We start from the raw sequence: 20,362 nt of genomic DNA, 5'->3' as shown, positions 1-20,362 counted from the left end.
TCATGAAGAAGTTGCCTTTTTCAAGTATGCAATAACATCTGCTCTCTCATTCTTCTTTTTAATGCCAGCAAAAATCATTTTAGTTCCAGGAATATATTTCTTAGGGTTCTCCAAATACTCCATCAGTGTATTTTCATTCCACACAACACCTGGAAAGTTTAGACAATAATGATGAATTGCTTACATTTTATTAATGTCCTACCACTTGACTCCACATATAGCTAAGCGTATCAAGCATATTCAAGATCTCAAAATCTAGGGTATGCAGCTCTGAAAGTAAGCTACTCAGTTTGTCCTAAATTCCAAGGGAGGGAAAAAAGAATGAGAATGAATGATAAATTAAATCCAGTTTTCATTATTGCTTGAACACATTTCACATTAAACACACAACTGGTACATACTGTATTTACTTTTGACTCATTTTAATAATCCAGATTATATTGAGCATCTTGGAAAGATTAATGTTTAAAGCCAGTTCAGCTAAACAGAACACTTTTGAATAACGTTTGCTACTTTTAATCTATACAAATATCTTCATCATTCAAGTGCCAGTGAGACCATGCTTTCCAGTAATGTATTCAGACTTGTGTTTTAAATCAATGTGATCTTTACTTAGGGTTGAGCAAGCTCTCTTTTGAATCCTGAGATTGTCCATTTATTGGCAAAAGTGTTCACAGAAACTGTTGATTATACACAATGGTTATAAATTTTGCCAGCTCTTTAAAGCATTTCCCTCTGCCAAGTCAGCAGCACCTCCATCTTTTTCAGATGATATGTAAACAGTTAGCTTTAGTTATTGTCTGTCTCTCCTAGATATTGGGAGAGCACAGGGAAAGCTACTTGTAATTCTGTTAAAAAGATGTAGAGCTGATTATCTGCATACTGACACTCTAGCTCACACTGTATTTCCTCCCACAGTGGGTTCATAAATGTTGAACATGAAGGGTGGCAATAGAGGACCTTCAGAAAAAAACAGCAGTTTCACTGCTACTCTCTAGAATTTCTCTAACAGGAACAGGTGTGTAACAGGGTTGCCCACCCCTTTAAAGGCCAGGAAGCCTGGGGCAGCCAGCCCTCTTCAGTCAGCTCTCCTGGGCCATAATTAACTCCAGTTTAACCAGAAGAGGCAGAACTAAATGGGGTCAGGTGATAGCCCAAAACTGGGCCGCATGAGGGCTGAGAAAACTCCTAAAGGAGGACTACATAGAGTAAGATAGGTTCTTGTGGAAGGCTCTGAGACCATGAAAGGACTCCAGGGAAGGTATCAGAAAGACTTAAAGGTAGATGAGAGGGGAACATGAGGCTGGGGTGATGAGAAGCCTAAGCAGGGTGGAAGAACCTTTTGTTTGTGTAAACTCTTGTTTTGGACTTTTGTTACCTTGGCAGAGTCTGGACTAGATGTGATGGTAAGTTGTACTGAAACAGGCTCAAAGATATAATCAACAGGAGTACTGGAGGTGAACCCCTGTAGTGCCATAGTCTAATGCCAAAGAGTGCTAAAGCAGGGAATGGATCCACTTACAAGATGAAACAGTTTCAGTGTTAGCTTCCACCTTTAATTCTCATGGGCATATCAATGACAGATTATGGTCAACAGTAGTGAAGGCTACTGAAAGATTAGTAATAGCAGCACCACTTATGTCTGACCTCTGTGTTCAGGAGATAAATTGACCAATATGGTTGATGTATTAAGTCGTAGTCTAAAGTATATTTAGACATCCTGTTGTTGATGGCTTACTTGTAGTAATCACTTGCACTATTAGTTCACACGAGCACTTTTAGAACAGACACTAACAATGAAATACATGATTTCTTTGTATAAATAAGGTCCCAGTATAAGACTGAATGTCCTCCCCCTCGCCCTGGCGGGATCCCAGTAAAACTGAAGAGTCAAGGAATTCCAAAAAGTTTTAAATAACTTAAACTAAGAATAATATTTGCAATTAATACCTTGACCCAAATAAACCCAAAATGAACACCATTGTATCTAATTATGTAACAATACTTTTAAACACCTCTTTACTTTCACAATCATTTGTATTAAAATAGTGCACATGGACACATCCGCATATAATAATCTGAGAGCTAAGATTAGTCCAGTGCCAATAAGTAAAGAGACTATACACCAATGCAATGCCAGTAGAGAGCAGTGACCAACTGAAGCAAGATCAGACTAAAGGATCAACATCACTTCAAGAAATAGGCACTGTCAGAAGGCAGATTTTAATGTAAAATCCTGGAAAGGAAGTAAATAGCCAGATATCAAAAAACAGATGTGCTGGAAGAAGATACTAAAATCTCAGTTAAAAAGCACTTTGTTTCTGAAGATGTGGTTCAGGTTCATCTTGCAATACTGTCATTTAATAGCTATGAGGGTAGTTTTGTAAAGATTTTTAAGATATAGCAAGAATGGAATTAATTTTGCTTCTTTATGCTTCCAGTCCTGCACCTCACCCCATGTCACCCTTTTGTTTTTACCTTTGTTCTTGTTTGAATCTGAGTAAGAGAATCCTGCAGCTTGTCCTGTTTTGCGACCAAACAGACCCCAAAGATTTGGGCCAGTCTTGTGCGGCCCTCCTTTTTCAACTGTGTGGCACTGAGAGCATTTCTGAACAAAGAGCTTCTTGCCTTTTTCAGCATCACCCATTTTGGTCTATGACAAAGCAAAACAGAAAAATGAAATTGTACAATGTTTTTGAAAAGATTACAAAGATTACCCTTTTGGTTACATTTACCATCATTGCCCTACTTTTACTTCTGTCTAGCAAAGCAGGAGAGAAAAGATGAAAATTTTTGAAAGTCCTTTATGTCATTTGCCCATTCTGTGAACAGGTTTGGTTTTTAAATTTTTATTTTTTAAATAAACTCTAGTATAGCCAGCTACTACCATTACAGTTGAGATTCTGTGCTACCGCTCTTCAAGGTGCAACACAAAACTTGCAGCCCAGAAGTAAGGGGGCTACGGTGACTCTAAGACACTTCTTAGTACCCTCCTAAATCTTGGCAGCTCTGGGTAATTTAGATGACCCTAGGGTCAAAGTTCTGCCCAGAATATCTGCAGTACTGTGGCCCACTGCTGATGCATCCCTCCCATCCCAGCATACCCCTTACACCAGGGTTCTTGGAAGACAGCTTTACAACTACACCTCTACCCCAATATAACGCGACCTGATATAACACGAATTCGGATAGAAGGTGGTAAAGCAGTGCTCCGGAGGGGGAGGGAGGGGCTGCGCACTCCAGTGGATCAAAGCAAGTTTGATATAACGCGGTTTCACTTATAACGGGGTAAGACTTTTTGGCTCCCGAAGACAGCATTATATCGAAGTAGAGGTGTGTCTCCACTGTGCCTGCCCAAGAATCTTCCCCTAGCTGGAGCCTTGTTACACCAATATAGACAGCTTACCTGACAAAGAGCACAAAGAGGGGTTGAAGATCTCAACCAATGTTTCCTAATCTTTCACAAACTCAATGACCACAAATACTGAATGAATAACTTAATTAGTAGCATCTGTAGGTTAACTGATGTCACCTACAATTGAAAAATTCCCTTTATATAATTTTTTTTTAAGGATTTCCTTCTAAATGACAAAGGTCTCAAGACTGATGCTTCTGGCATTAAAATGGCCAAAACAGAACATTTTTACTGTAGGTACAGAGACTGTGTACCACCTTTAACTAGCCCATATAGTGAGAACCTTTCACCCAACAATGGTTGAAAGGTTTTTTTTTTTTCTTTTTTTTCCCCTAAAATAGACCGGATCTATAAGGAAACCACACAGAGGTGACACATATTCAGCAGAGTATACAAGAGGATTTACATAAAACATGGCAACTGTGTTAGAAATAAAAGGGGCAAGAAACCTCCCCCAGACCACTGTCCCCCTGAAACTGCCAGAAATCTGCCTGTGTGTGCGTGGGGGGGGGGGGAGAACCTCTCACCTTCTGATGCAGGGAGATGCCCCATCTGTAAACCAACCTCTGTAACAGAATCACAGATTGATCCAATTGCCCACAAAAAAATACCCTACTTGACTGGATTTTAGGGATTAGTTTCATTCAGTTTGTTCTGACCTCTTCGAGACTTCGGCAGATATTTACACAGGGACATCCTATCTCAAGTTACAGAGATATATCCTCTGGTAGTGTAGACTTACCCAGCAATCTGAGCAGCTGCCTAGAAAACCTCCCAATCTGATAAGTGGCAGAGTCATAGCTGCCTTCCACTGGAAGAATACCACCCAAGTGTGCATATACATATCCTTTGTGCAACACAAACTCCACATCCAAGTGGATAAAAGAGCACAATGGTTGATACAGGTACTGCCACGCATAGAAGAATATGCCTTAACTCTGGCCAGGACTGGAGTTGTTTCCAGGAATGCTTATGAAGCAATCGATAAAGCACTAGATGGGGCATTAGCTGGTGTCTGCTACAGACCACCAAATCACACTAGGAAATGGTGACAAGTACGGTATGTAAGGAGACCATCTATAATGTGTAGGGGGAAAAAAGCTGTTTGATCATGTGGGACTCCAGTTTGAATGACACATGTTGGAGGTCTAATTGTGCCAGTACTAACACATGCTTGGAATTTCTAAGTATTATATCAACTCAAAAAATGTTGCATCCAACACAGGGGATAATCAATATTAGATCTCATCTTGATGGATAAAGAATCAGAGCTAAAAATTAATGGTAACTTAGGCACAAGTGATCATGACTTGATCATATTTATTGTGCAAACAGAATAAACCCCAGAACAATGATATATATATATTTGGTGCTTTAAAAGAGACAATTTCACAAAGCTGAAAACAATTATCACCCGGAATAATTTAATCAGAAAAATATGACTGGGAATTGCTTAAGCACACTTTACTACAGGGATAGGCAACCTATGGCATGTGTGCCAAAGGCGGCATGCGAGCTGATTTTCAGTGGCACTCACACTGCCTGGGTCCTGGCCACTGGTCTGGGGGCCTCTGGATTTTAATTTAATTTTAAATGAAGCTTCCTAAACATTTTAAAAACCTTATTTACTTTACGTACAACAATAGTTTAGTTATTCTAGAAAAATAACTTCTAAAAACATTAAAATGTATTACCGGCATGCAAAACCTTAAATTAGAGTGAATAAATGAAGATTGGGCACACCACTTCTGAAAGGTTGCCGACCGCTGCTTTACTAGATGTCCCAAAAGCTATAATCCTGCAGACAAAGGCGGCTGTGATGGTTTAAAAAAACAACCTGGTTTATAGCTGCCTTTACTTCCCCTCTAAAAAATAACATAACAAATAGACTAAAAGGGATGTTGAGTAATGAATGGTAATCAGAAGCTAGGACTTACAGAAAATTGATAAGGGAAACAAAGAGACATAAGGAGTAGTCTCTAGCCAGCAGAGTTAAGGACAATAAGGCGTTTAATACATGATTTCTCTATACAATGCTTGTTTGACCACCCTTAAAAATATTGGTCCAAATCTCAAACCTATATAGTAGCCAAAAGACTTCATGAGTGTTCCCCCATGAAATTTTCTTCAACATCTTACGTTGAGGGAGGGAGGGCAGGTTTTACAACTATACTTGTTTCTGTTCAGATCTACCAAATGGTTTAGATTGTATTACTCTGCAGGCTTGGAATAGAGTCGGCCTAACACCCTGCTACCCCATAAATGGATCCACAATCCTCCAAGGCAGGGGTGGCCAACCTGTGGCTCCGGAGCCACATGCGACTCTTCAGAAGTTAATATGCGACTCCTTGTACAGGCACCAACTTTCCAGTGTGCTGGCGGTGCTCACTGCTCAACCTTGGCTCTGCCACAGGCCCTGCACCCACTCCACCCCTTCCAACCCCCTCCCCTGAGCCTGCCATGCCCTTGCTCCTCCCCCCACCACCAGCCTCCTGCATGCCACAAAACAGCTGATCGGGAGGGAGGGGGAAGGCATTGATCGGCAGGGCTGCTGGTGGGTGGGAGGCGCTGGGAGCTAATGGGGGCTGCTGACATCTTACTATGGCTCTTTGGCAATGTACGTTGGTAAATTCTGGCTCCTTCTCAGGCTCAGATTGGCCACCCCTACTCCAAGGGCTCTCCAATGTTTCCAAAGGGAAGGTACTATAGAAGATGCTGATACATAGGGGATGACCCATGTGCAGAAAAGTCCCTAGTCCCTTGTGGATCGTCAGGGCACAATGTGGCCCTCTGTTTTGGTCTTTACCTACCCACCAAACTTCCTTTTTCCACCTGTAACAGGAGGACGGTTCACAGTTTGAAACACAAACATGCCAAAAATAAAGTAAGAAACACAATGAAGTTCAAATTTATGCCAATCAGAGTTAAGGTTTAAATATTTTTTTTTCCAAAAGCACTAACTCTGGCCTAACTCTGCTCCTACCGAAGTCAATCAGTTTTGCCATTGATTACAGTGGGAGCAGAAAGAACAGGAGTACTTGTGGCACCTTAGAGACTAACAAATTTATTAGCGCATAAGCTTTCGTGGACTACCGCCCACTTCTTCGGATGCATACAGTGGGAGCAGAGTTAGGTCAGAGTTAGTGCTTTTGAAAACCTCAAAGTGATTATGCAGAGATGGGCCTTTATTCAAGGCATCTGTTCCCTACTTTTAAGTCATACTCAATTTACTTTACTAATAAAAGGAAACGGACTACAGTAGGCACTAGAAAGCTACTGTAACTATGAATAAGCAAACAATTTTATTTTGTCTCCTACACCAGGAAAACTGTCAGCTAAATTTTAATTGTGGAAACTGTTACTGGTGATTTATATACAAGATTTTAAAAAAAGCTGTGGGTTTTTGTTCTGTTTTCTCCCACATTGAGTCTACAGCATTGGCAGTTAGGAAAAGAAACTTTTTGGCATGTGAACTGAACAAATCTGTAATTGAAGTAATTTTGAGAGAATACAGAACCATACATGGGGGATTGATTTCAAAATTACTGATTTTAATTATGACTAATTCACCAACCAGAAAACCATGATTAATTTTCTTTTAATTTGTACCTTTGTTATTTTCTGAAAGAGAGGCTGATTCTCCTTGATTGGTAACAAAGAATATTGATTTGCAACTAAATACAACCTTTACACTACATTTGGTGCTTTTTTCTTTTTTTTTTGGCTAAGCAGTGGGGGCCGCGATCGGCCGAACCTGCGCATCAGCAGGTAAATAAAACTGGCCCGGCCCGCCAGGGTGCTTACCCTGGTGAGCCGCGTGCCGAACGTTGCCGACCCCTGCACTACATATATATACACACAAGCAATTGTATAACTCTTATTCAGAGTCTTAATTTTTACATTGTTAGAAAATCTATTTATATATACACACACACACTTGTGACTTTTTTTCTGTCAAGCTCTCTTTGGATGTAAATGCAAATTTTGTTAATACACAAACAACAATTTTCTTATTAAATAAAACTACCTTAAATGTCCTGGATAAAAAAATATATCTTGTACTTAAAACTGATTTATTAAACAAAGGAAATATCTCTCAGTAGTGAATTTAAGTGATTGTTGAAGATTTTAGACCTAGTAGATCTCATCTTCACACCTATTCATCGATTGAAAGAGGAAAACAAACTTTCCTACTTTTTTTTTTCCCCCAACTCCCATTTGATTTCTTAACTTTGAATGAACTAGTCATTGACCAGAACTACTTAAGTGAAGGAAATACACCTGCAGAAGAGGCTACTGCTGTCAGAAGCTAGTTTAGCACTTGTTCCAGATGCTTAGCTGGTGACTTCTACCAGTTCAGTGGTTTGACTTTCTTTAAAACTTGGCAGCAGACGTATATTGCTTAATGTGATTTCTTTAATAGACTGTAGTAAGTGTAGGCTTTAACACAGGCTGTCAATTTCAAATTTAATTTTATTTAAATTTATTTTTAAAAACAAACCTGTAACTTAAATAAAATCCAACTTTTAAACAAAAAATCCATTTTAAAATTGATTTTTTAACCACTCTGGCCACACAACATGTTTATACTAATTCTTCTGACTCTAACCCATTTTAATCCAGCACAATTTAACTTCCATGTTGTCTGCGTAAGAAAGCAGTAGCTCTCTTCAGATATGCCAGTGTTTCAAAGGAACATCAAAGTGACATAGCTGACACATGTGGGGAAGGTACCTCAGACAGACATTATGGAAGGTAATGGGACTCTTCTGAATCATTAATCTAATCCAGTGGTTCTCAAACCTTTGTATTGGTGACCCCTTTCACACAGCAAGCCTCTGAGTGTGACCCCCTCAGATAAATTAAAAACATTTTTTATATTTAACACTATTATAAATGCTGGAAGTGAAGTGGGGTTTGGGGGTGGAGGCTGACAGCTCGTGACCCGCCAATAATAACCTCATGACCCTCTGAGGGGTCACAACCCCCAGTTTGAGAACCTCTGATCTCATCCCTACCGTAATTCCCCTACTTAATTTTTTAAAATATAAAAAAACTATTTGAATAATCACCACAGCTGGAAACACCTCAGTCTGACAGAGCTGGGAACTGCAACAGCTGATCAAGTGACTGGCAGCCTTTACCTTCAGTCCAGAAACTGATAACTTGAGTCCCTGATAGATAAGGTTACATTCCAGTTGAAACCAGAATAAGAAATGTCTTTAAAGGGTCCCAAAACTGTACATAAGCAAGAATAAAATATCATCAGCCTTAAATACCATCCTAGTTTAAATTAAACTGAAATTGACACTTAGATATAAAGTTAAAAATTACAGAATACAATAGGCAATTTACAATTAAGCAGAACAATGGGAGGGAAAGAACAGTCATGTATGCATGTCAAATCATATTTCTTCTAGTGTGTTGTGAATCATCACTAGTCTACTTGTAATTGTTTTTATAGCCAGAAAATCAGTATAGACATTTAAAAACGCTTAATTAAAATTTTAAGAGAATAAAGCTTGATTAAAATTTTAAAAGAGAATAAAGCTTGATTCCCTGCACTTTAGATGACTAGTTCTTCAAGGGAAGGACTATATAGTAAATTGAATTCTAAACAATTTCATTTACAAACAAGCAGCAGGTATGATTTTTACTATGTTAGGGCTGAAGAGTTTATGTAGAACTTTAATTGTGATCTTTATGTTCTGCAAGTAAGAAAGTTCACATTAAAATTATATGAACAATTATGCTGAAAACTTAAAAAAAATGCATAGTGTGGCTGAACTAGGGCAAGGAAGAGGTGAGAAACACAACCACCTATGAGAAAGGTGTAAACCTAAAGCGGGGGGAGGAGTGAGATTATATAGGGTACTACCACAAGGTGGAAGTAGCGGTAACTGGATGGAATTAAGTACAATTCTGACTATGGTAGGAAGATTTTCCTGCTGGAGAGATGTATCAAGCTGCGCAACGATTACAGTGATCCCTTTTCATGGGATGTTAAGCCTTAGAGCATTGCATCTGGTAGGAAAACATTGGGCGACAGCCCCTGAAGTATAGGTAATAGCTCCCCCCCCCGAAAAGCCCTGCAAGGGAGAGACCCCACGGGAAGTCGCTTGCACGCAGAGCACAGGTTTCCTGGGGCAGCTCCCTCGGGTTCCTGTTCCACCCAGATCCTCCCCGCGGCGCATCGGGGCCACTGCCGCAGAGTGGACGGGTGGTTCCCCTTCCAACGCTTCCTTCCCCCGCCCCCGCGGGGTTCTATGGCCCACCCGCCTGTAGCGCCCAGTCCCCGCCCACGCTACCGCCCGCAGCGAGCCGCGCCCTCAGGCGTGGCCACCCCGCTCCATGAGCCCCCTCCCCCGGTACCTCCCACCCGAACATGAGCCCGCCCCTCGCCGGTCACTGGCGGGAACAGCTCCAATAACTAACCCCGCAGCCACTTCACACTCTCTGCCGGTCCCGGGGGAAGGAGTGTGTGTCACAATAGAACCATCCAATCACAGACCGCATAATCCAGCACTCCGCCTGCTGATTGGTGCACCAATGGCCCCGGGACCTGGCCCTAGGGCACCCCACTGTTTCGATAGAGACTAGACCGTACCATCTCCGCCGACAGGTGTCGCCGTTAACGGCACTTCGAAACTAGTGTCTTCTCTGCCCAACTGCCTGTAGGAGATGCAGTGATCCTATTGGCTCCTACTAAGCTCGTGGGCGCCCTTCTCCCCCCCTCCTCCGGAGTTCCATCCTGCCCCCACCCTGAGAATGCGCGCCCCTGGGCAGCAGGGCCCATAGCCGTCTCCCTGTGACACTAACGAGCCTATGGGATGAAAAGGGGAAAACAACGTATGTAGCATAAGGAGCATCTCAATGAGGGATGGACATTGTATTAAAGTCTGTTTGAAGGTTTGTGCGGCCAAAAAATCCGACACCAGCACCTGCCTCTGCTAGAACTGGGGAGTGGGACAGATTGCACCAGGCCCCCCAAAACACACTTTGTTTCTCATTCCCAGCTTCTTCCAAACCATACCCACCTGCAACCCAGCCAGTAGGGAAATCCCTTAAGTCTATTTTAAAGCTTCTATATAGCAGCTCCAGTGGAAGGGAAGTTTGTATCTTTCACAGGGTAAATGTGTGCCTGTTAGTCCTCATTCCTGCCAGAGCACATTGCCAGCACCCATAATGGTAAAAAATCCCTGTGGGTAGTCAGGGAAAAGCTGCTATGCTCCTGCTACAATACACACTCCAGGTATCTCAAGCCAACAAAAGGATCTCCTCCCTCTTTTGTAAACAGTCAGCCATTCTGGTAATGAGGTTGGAGCACCCAGCTGGGGTATCTAGGACAATAAAAGGCAAGAGGAGTGAGAGAGGGAGCATGTAGGGAGAGCACTGGGGAATCTCCCTGACAGGAGGAAGTGGCGGGACACCTACCATTACACTGGACTAGAGGAGACTGCAGAGAGCTATTCTGCCAGGCCCTATGAATGTAGGACAGGGCCATAGTTGGAGCAGAAGTGGGCCTGGACTTGCATTGTGCTGCTGCCCAGATGCAGGACGTGCTCTGGTAATTTTCTGCTGGCCCCTGACAAGAGCCAGAGCTGTCTGTGGCAGGATGAGTCAGAAAGTACATTCAATCAGGATTTGCTACTAACTGACACTGTGGTGTTGGGGGTTTTGTGTGTGTGTGTGTTGGTCCTTTGTGCTGCTTCCTTCTGGGTGTTGTCCCACTGCTGTTCAAAGAGGGTGTTTCCAAAAGAAGGTGCTTGCTTCTAATCCCAACCCCCCCCCCCCCCCCCCCCCCCCGAGGCGGTCAATATGTCTGCTTTTCTTTAGTGAGCCCCCTTAACAAGTTTTATTGTCCTTGGGTCTGTCTTCCATCCCCTCTCCAACTAGCTGTCTGGAGGTGCTTGCCTTCCACGCCTTGCTCATTCACACCTCATTCATTCAACAGGGCAATTGATTAAAGGGGGGGGGGGGTAGAGCTTATTCTACTCCTAGCAAAAAGACATTTTTCTTCTACTTTAACTATTCTTAGGGGCTATAACATTATACCAAGGCTTAACACAAAGTTTGCTATACGTTTTTCTACATAGGGATCCGATACAAAGTTCCTATATCAAAGGACTTAATACAAAGTTGTATGAAAATACAGTGAAACCCTGCTATAACGCGATGATTGGGGTCCAAGAATTTCAATTGCAATAAATGCGGGGTTGCGGTATAGCGAGGTTACCAAAATTTTACCATTTCAAGCCCGATAGTTTCAAGCCGGTCAATTTCTTTTGGGCAGAGAGCAGGGGAGACCTGCAAGGGGCAGAGGAGGAGGGAGGAGCAGCTGGGGAGGAGAATGGCTTTTAAGAGTAACAAGAAGGGTTTCTTCAGGTATGTTAGCAACAAGAAGAAAATCAAGGAAAGTGTGGGCCCCTTACTGAATGAGGGAGGCAACCTAGTGACCGAGGATGTGGAAAAAGCTAATGTACTCAATGATTTTTTTGCCTCTGTCTTCACGCACAAGGTCAGCTCCCAGATTGCTGCACTGGGCAGTACAGCATGGGGAGAAGGTGACCAGCCCTCTGTGGAGAAAGAAGTGGTTCGGGACTATTTAGAAAAACTGGATGTGCACAAGTCCATGGGGCCGGATGCGCTGCATCCGAGGGTGCTAAAGGAGTTGGCGGGTGAGATTGCAGAGCCATTAGCCATTATTTTTGAAAACTCATGGCGATCGGGGGAGGTCCCAGATGACCGGAAAAAGGCTAATGTAGTGCCCATCTTTAAAAAAGGGAAGAAGGAGGATCCGGGGAACTACAGGCCAGTCAGCCTTACCTCAGTCCCTGGAAAAATCATGGAGCAGGTTCTCAAGGAATCAATTATGAAACATTTAGAGGAGAGGAAAGTGATCAGGAACCGTCAGCATGGATTCACGAAGGGGAAGTCGTGCCTGACTAACCTAATTGCCTTCTATGATGAGATAACTGGCTCTGTGGATGAGGGGAAAGCAGTGGATGTGTTATTCCTTGACTTTAGCAAAGCTTTTGATACGGTCTCCCACAGTATTCTTGCCGCCAAGTTAAAGAAGTATGGGCTGGATGAATGGACTGTAAGGTGGATAGAAAGCTGGCTAGATCGTCGGGCTCAATGGGTAGTGATCAATAGCTCCATGTCTAGTTGGCAGCCGGTTTCAAGTGGAGTGCCCCAAGGGTCGGTCCTGGGGCCGGTTTTGTTTAATATCTTTATTAATGATCTGGAGGATGGTGTGGACTGCACTCTCAGCAAGTTTGCAGATGACACTAAACTAGGAGGCGTGGTAGACACACTAGAGGGTAGGGATCGGATACAGAGGGACCTAGACAAATTAGAGGATTGGGCCGAAAAAAACCTGATGAGGTTCAACAAGGACAAGTGCAGAGTCCTGCACTTAGGACGGAAGAATCCCATGCACTGCTACAGACTAGGGACCGAATGGCTAGGTAGCAGTTCTGCAGAAAAGGACCTAGGGGTCACAGTGGACGAGAAGCTGGATATGAGTCAACAGTGTGCTCTTGTTGCCAAGAAGGCTAACGGCATTTTGGGCTGTATAAGTAGGGGCATTGCCAGCAGATCGAGGAACGTGATCGTTCCCCTTTATTCGACATTGGTGAGGCCTCATCTGGAATACTGTGTCCAGTTTTGGACCCCACACTACAAGAAGGATGTGGAAAAATTGGAAAGAGTCTAGCGGAGGGCAACAAAAATGATTAGGGGTCTGGAGCACATGACTTATGAGGAGAGGCTGAGGGAACTGGGATTGTTTAGTCTCCAGAAGAGAAGAATGAGGGGGGATTTGATAGCAGCCTTCAACTACCTGAAGGGGGGTTCCAAAGAGGATGGAGCTCGGCTGTTCTCAGTGGTGGCAGATGACAGAACAAGGAGCAATGGTCTCAAGTTGCAGTGGGGGAGGTCCAGGTTGGATATCAGGAAAAACTATTTCACTAGGAGGGTGGTGAAACACTGGAATGCGTTACCTAGGGAGGTGGTGGAGTCTCCTTCCTTGGAGGTTTTTAAGGCCCGGCTTGACAAAGCCCTGGCTGGGATGATTTAGCTGGGAATTGGTCCTGCTTTGAGCAGGGGGTTGGACTAGATGACCTCTTGAGGTCCCTTCCAACTCTGATATTCTATGATTCTTTTCCCACCAAAAGGAGAAGCGGGGAAAGAGGCAGTGGGGAAGGCACATTCCTTTTTTTGTTTTTCTTCGGCAGCACTCCGGCCGCTTTTTCTTTTTTTCTTTTTTTTTTTTTGGTGTGCCTCGACGGCGCTCCGGCCGCTTTTTCTTTCTATTTTTGTGTGTGTGTGTGCGCGCTTCAGCGGCGCTCCGGCCGCTTTTTCTTTTTTTTTGTGCTTCAGCGGCACTCCGGATGCTTTTTTTTTTTTTTTTTTTGGCGCTTGGGGTGGCAGGAGCCACCTTATGATCACGTTATAGCCGTATTCGCGTTATTGCGGGGCGCATTATAGCAGTGTTTCCCTGTAGCTTAATACAGGGTTATATGAAGAGGCATAATACAAAGTCATATGAAACTTGAAGGTTATATATGGATTGGCTTAATACAACGTGTTATAGAGAGGCATAATACAAAGTCATATGAAAGTTATGTGAAGATGCTTAATACAGAGATTTATCTACAGGGTTCATTTGGGTGGGGGTCTAGGTGAAGGTAGTTGGGGCTCAGTGGGGAGGGTGTCGGGGGGGGCTCATCGGGGTGATACAGATGCAGGGGAGGTGGGGCTTGTCAGGGGGAGGGTTTGATGGGCCTGCTTAACGGGGAGAACCAGCTGCTGCCAAGGGGATCCGCATGCTGGGCCCCTGTTTCCCTTATCCCAGGGATCGGCAACCTTTGGCCCGCGGCCCACCAGGGTAAGCCCCCTGGCGGGCCAGGCTGGTTTGTTTACTTGCCGCGTCTGCAGGTTCGGCCCATCGCGGCTCCCACTGGCTGTGGTTTGCTGCTCCAGGGCAATGGGGGCTGCGAGAAGCCGCGGCCAGCACCTCCCTCATCCTGCAGCCCCCCCAATTGGCCTGGAGCGGCGAATAGTAACTAGACCAGAGGAAACCAAGACTGCCTTAGTTTGTGATGTGTTGTGTTTGGTTCCACAGATTTGAAATTTAGAATTTATCTGCATGCACTCCAGCTGCATTCACTATGTTGAGTGTAGTTGTATTGAATGGTGGAGGGATTAGTGTGAGCAGGTTGGCAGATCTATCACTGTGATGTGACAAGAAAGCATGGATCAATTATGCCTTATTTCAGCACTGAGTTCTGTAGGTTGTGTCTGCAGAGGTGCATAAGAGGGTCCTCTTGTCATGAGGATTGACAGCACTCCTGTGGCATACATTATAGTGGTCTCTGACTCTGGGGCATAGTGAGGGATAAGTTAAGGCAGTATCTTAGAAGAAATCCTCAGGACAAGGGTGAAATGCTGGTAACATTTAGCTGGTCTGTTGTGGTTTTTGTGGTGTACACTCAGTGTTTGAGTGTAGACCAAATGTAAGTAGCTCCTCTTTGCTATGCCAGACCTCCTTGCTTTGCTATAGATTTTCTATGTGACTTTAGGCAAGTTCCATAGTTTCTCTTTGTCTCAGTTTCCCAGCAATAAAATGGGAGTAATAGCACTTCCCAACCTCACTGGGGAGTAGTGAGCATAAATACTGTACATTAAAAATTATGAGACATTCAGGTCCAAATCCACAAAAGGATTTAGGCTCTGTATCGGTGAGCATTGCAACACCTACATTTTAGGTGCCTAAACACACAGTGGAATCAACAAACCCTGAAGTAAATGCCTAGGTTCCCTACACAATGGATTGGAAGAGATAGGCACCTGAGAATGGGATCCACAAAACCCAGCAGATTAGGTAGAGAGCTGCCTAAACTAGCCAATAGCAGATGGTGAGAAGAGGGATGTGGCCTAACCTTGCCCCTCTCAGGGAGTTAGGCATCTTATTGTTCTTGAGATTCACAGTTAGGAAACCCCTCCTGGAGTCTAGTATCTAAGTGGTCTCTTGAAATAACAGTGGTGGTGCATGCCTAACAGCACACAAAATGTGGAAGGAGACAGAAATATCATTTAGCTCAGTGGTTATAGAATTCACCTGGGATGCAAGAGATCCCAGTTCAATTAGAACATAAGAACGGCCGTACTGGGTCAGACCAAAGGTCCATCTAGCCCAGTATCCTGTCTACCAACAGTGGCCAATGCCAGGTGCCCCAGAGGGAGTGAATCTAACAGGTAATGATCAAGTGATCTCTCTCCTGCCATCCATCTCCACCCTCTGACAAACAGAGTCTAGGGACACCATTCCTTACCCATCCTGGCTAATAGCCATTAATGGTCTTAACAGCCATGAATTTATCCATTTCTCTTTTAAACGCTGTTATAGTCCTAGTCTTTACAACTTCCTCATAGAATCATAGAATATCAGAGTTGGAAGGGACCTCAAGAGGTCATCTAGTCCAACCCCCTGCTCAAAGCAGGACCAATTCCCAGCTAAATCATCCCAGCCAGGGCTTTGTCAAGCCGGGCCTTAAAAACCTCCAAGGAAGGAGACTCCACCACCTCCCTAGGTAACGCATTCCAGTGTTTCACCACCCTCCTAGTGAAATAGTTTTTCCTGATATCCAACCTGGACCTCCCCCACTGCAACTTGAGACCATTGCTCCTTGTTCTGTCATCTGCCACCACTGAGAACAGCCGAGCTCCATCCTCTTTGGAACCCCCCTTCAGGTAGTTGAAGGCTGCTATCAAATCCCCCCTCATTCTTCTCTTCTGGAGACTAAACAATCCCAGTTCCCTCAGCCTCTCCTCATAAGTCATGTGCTCCAGACCCCTAATCATTTTTGTTGCCCTCCGCTAGACTCTTTCCAATTTTTCCACATCCTTCTTGTAGTGTGGGGTCCAAAACTGGACACAGTATTCCAGATGAGGCCTCACCAATGTCGAATAAAGGGGAACGATCACGTTCCTCGATCTGCTGGCAATGCCCCTACTTATACAGCCCAAAATGCCGTTAGCCTTCTTGGCAACAAGAGCACACTGTTGACTCATATCCAGCTTCTCGTCCACTGTGACCCCTAGGTCCTTTTCTGCAGAACTGCTACCTAGCCATTCGGTCCCTAATCTGTAGCAGTGCATGGGATTCTTCCGTCCTAAGTGCAGGACTCTGCACTTGTCCTTGTTGAACCTCATCAGGTTTTTTTCGGCCCAATCCTCTAATTTGTCTAGGTCCCTCTGTATCCGATCCCTACCCTCTAGTGTGTCTACCACGCCTCCTAGTTTAGTGTCATCTGCAAACTTGCTGAGAGTGCAGTCCACACCATCCTCCAGATCATTAATAAAGATATTAAACAAAACCGGCCCCAGGACCGACCCTTGGGGCACTCCACTTGAAACCGGCTGCCAACTAGACATGGAGCTATTGATCACTACCCATTGAGCCCGACGATCTAGCCAGCTTTCTATCCACCTTACAGTCCATTCATCCAGCCCATACTTCTTTAACTTGGCGGCAAGAATACTGTGGGAGACCGTATCAAAAGCTTTGCTAAAGTCAAGGAATAACACATCCACTGCTTTCCCCTCATCCACAGAGCCAGTTATCTCATCATAGAAGGCAATTAGGTTAGTCAGGCACGACTTCCCCTTCGTGAATCCATGCTGACTGTTCCTGATCACTTTCCTCTCCTCTAAATGTTTCATAATTGATTCCTTGAGAACCTGCTCCATGATTTTTCCAGGGACTGAGGTAAGGCTGACTGGCCTGTAGTTCCCCGGATCCTCCTTCTTCCCTTTTTTAAAGATGGGCACTACATTAGCCTTTTTCCGGTCATCTGGGACCTCCCCCGATCGCCATGAGTTTTCAAAAATAATGGCTAATGGCTCTGCAATCTCACCCGCCAACTCCTTTAGCACCCTCGGATGCAGCGCATCCGGCCCCATGGACTTGTGCACATCCAGTTTTTCTAAATAGTCCCGAACCACTTCTTTCTCCACAGAGGGTTGGTCACCTTCTCCCCATGCTGTACTGCCCAGTGCAGCAATCTGGGAGCTGACCTTGTGCGTGAAGACAGAGGCAAAAAAATAATTGAGTACATTAGCTTTTTCCACATCCTCGGTCACTAGGTTGCCTCCCTCATTCAGTAAGGGGCCCACACTTCCCTTGATTTTCTTCTTGTTGCTAACATACCTGAAGAAACCCTTCTTGTTACTCTTAACATCTCTTGCTAACTGCAACTCCAAGTGTGATTTGGCCTTCCTGATTTCACTCCTGCATGCCCGAGCAATATTTTTATACTCCTCCCTGGTCATTTGTCCAATCTTCCACTTCTTGTAAGCTTCTTTTTTGCGTTTAAGATCAGCAAGGATTTCACTATTTAGCCAAGCTGGTCGCCTGCCATATTTACTATTTTTTCTACTATTCAGATAAGGAGTTCCACAAGTTGACTGCGCACTGTGTGAAGAAGAACTTCCTTGTATTTGTTTTAAACCTGCTGCCTATTAATTTCATTTGGTGACCCCTAGTTCTTGTGTTATGGGAATAAGTAAATAACTTTTCCTTATCTACTTTCTCCACATCACTCATGATTTTATATACCTCTATCATATCCCCCCTAGTCTCCTCTTTACCAAGCTGAAAAGTCCTAGCCTCTTGAATCTCTCCTCATATGGGACCCGTTCCAAACCCCTAATCATTTTAGTTGCCCTTCTCTGAACCTTTTCTAGTGCCAGTATATCTTTTTTGAGATGAGGAGACCACATCTGTACGTAATATTCAAGATGTGGGTGTACCATCGATTTATATAAGGGCAATAATATATTCTCCGTCTTATTCTCTATCCCCTTTTTAATGATTCCTAACATCCTGTTTGCTTTTTTGTCCGCCTCTGCACACCTTCAGAGAACTATCCACGATGACTCCAAGATATTTTTCTTGATTTGTTTGTAGCTAAATTAGCCCCCATCATATTGTATGTATAGTTGGGATTATTTTTCCCAATGTGCATTACTTTACATTTATCCACATTAAATTTCATTTGCTATTTTATTGCCCAATCACTGTTTTGTGAGATCTTTTTGAAGTTCTTCACAGTCTGCTTTGGTCTTAACTATCTTGAGCAGTTTAGTATCATCTCCAAACTTTGCCACCTCACTTTTTACCCCTTTCTCCAAATCATTTATGAATAAGTTGAATAGGATTGGTCCTAGGACTGATCCTTGGGGAACACCACTAGTTACCCCTCTCCATTCTCATTTCCCCCACCATCTGAGAAGGAAGAGAAGGGATTTGAACATGAGTTTCCTGCTGCTAATATAAGTGCCCTAACTACTGGGCTATGGGATATTCTGATTTAGGTCTTTGTATCTCCTGTTAAAGCTGTTCCATTGTGTATAAATAATTAAAAATGCATTCAGCCAGAGAGAGAGTGAGAATGACTCGATAGTCTAGTGGGGTTCCATAGGGATGAGTACTAGGCCTGATGCTATCACTTGAAAGTAAATACAAAATCACTGCTGATAAAATTTGCAGATGATATAAAGATTGGAAGAGAGTTAAATGATGACAGAGCAGTCATACAAAGTGATCTATATTGTTTGGTAGGCTGCGCCCATTCAAACAAAATGTGTTTTAATACAGCCATATGCAAGATCATACAGCTAGGAACAAAGGGCCAGACTTCCAGAGGTATTTAGATGTCTAAAAATGCAGACAGGTGCCTAGTGGAATTTTTAAAAGTGCTTAAGAAGGCTAGGTACCTAACCCATCATTTCAATAGGATTTAGGCACCTAACCTGCTCAAATGCTTCTGAAAATAATTTTAGAAACTAGAGCCACATAGGGATTTAGGTGCCTGTCTGCTACTTTATGTGCCCAAATAAAAAACTGAGATCCTCAAAATCCCCACCCAGCTGCCCCCTAGCCCTGTAGATGCCTAAATTCCCTGGGTGCCTAACTTTCTGCTGGTGAGCATACACAAAGCCACCTTAGTCCTGAGGCCCAGCTCCTGCCTAAAGCCTGGTGGGATCCTCCAGGTAGATGATCCCCCACCCTCCTCTCACATACAGTCTACCTACCAGATTGGGCCCTGAGGCTTTGTAAAAGTGCTTTGAGATCTACTGCTAAAAAGCACCACTTAGAGAGCTGAGTGTTTAATATTAAATAATACATTAAATAACACAACATTCATCTACACAATGTTAACCAAGGTAAATGATGGTGTGCTAAGAATAAGCCATAAAAACATAATGTTTAAATAAATAAATGGAGCAAAATGATACGTGCAGTGGATTACAGAAAATGAAGCACCATTCAGGCACTCAGAACAGCAGCTACGACACATCTGGGAGCTGCTCTGAGACTCAGTGCAGACATTTTACACCTACACAAACTCACAATTCTTTTAACCACCAAAAACCACATATGAAAATTTTTAGGAGGGTGGATGTGTAACATTTTTTAACTGAAGCACATCTCCTTTGTCAGGGCAATACATTCTCAGCCGAGAAGAGTGGCTGTGTCTAGTCACTGGGCTGCCTTTATCACCACACCCAGGGAAAGGGATGTTGAGATGGACTATCCAGCAGTTATGCAAGCCCCTGTGCCACCCACACCCTGTTTTGGCACCTGTGCAGCTGGCTCCCTGCTTTAGCGACTCTCTCATCCCGCGTTACCCTCCCTAGCCTCCGCCACAGTCCGGCAGCGCATCTCCCCCTTGCATAACGCCGGCTCCTGCCCCTCCCCGCGCAGTGCGAAACAAGCCCATGGACCGGTTTGGCCCTTGCTCAAGCTCCGCCCCGCTCGCAGCAGGGAATAACTTCCGGAGGGCACAGTGTGGGCAGCAGGCGGCTTCAGCAGCTGTTACTGCGCATGCACAGTAACACCCAGGCGCCGGGAAGGACGTCGTTGCTGGCTGGCCCGGT

General features: G+C 44.0%; 1 protein-coding gene across 1 annotated transcript; it reads right to left on the bottom strand.

The window, feature by feature from the left end:
• On the bottom strand, nucleotides 1-20,218 carry LOC128845392 (cytochrome c, testis-specific). The gene is made up of 3 exons (XM_054044031.1): nucleotides 20,067-20,218; nucleotides 2,479-2,653; nucleotides 1-149 (listed from the first exon to the last, which is right to left on the bottom strand). Exons 2-3 carry the CDS (start codon nucleotides 2,645-2,647, stop codon nucleotides 1-3), a joined length of 318 nt encoding a protein of 105 aa, XP_053900006.1. The 5' UTR covers nucleotides 2,648-2,653; nucleotides 20,067-20,218.
• Between the last annotated feature and the right edge of the window lie 144 nt (nucleotides 20,219-20,362).

The sequence above is a fragment of the Malaclemys terrapin genome, chromosome 11 (genome assembly GCF_027887155.1).
Source record: "Malaclemys terrapin pileata isolate rMalTer1 chromosome 11, rMalTer1.hap1, whole genome shotgun sequence".
Taxonomy (NCBI): domain Eukaryota; kingdom Metazoa; phylum Chordata; order Testudines; family Emydidae; genus Malaclemys; species Malaclemys terrapin.
This window is presented reverse-complemented; position numbering and strand designations above follow the sequence as displayed.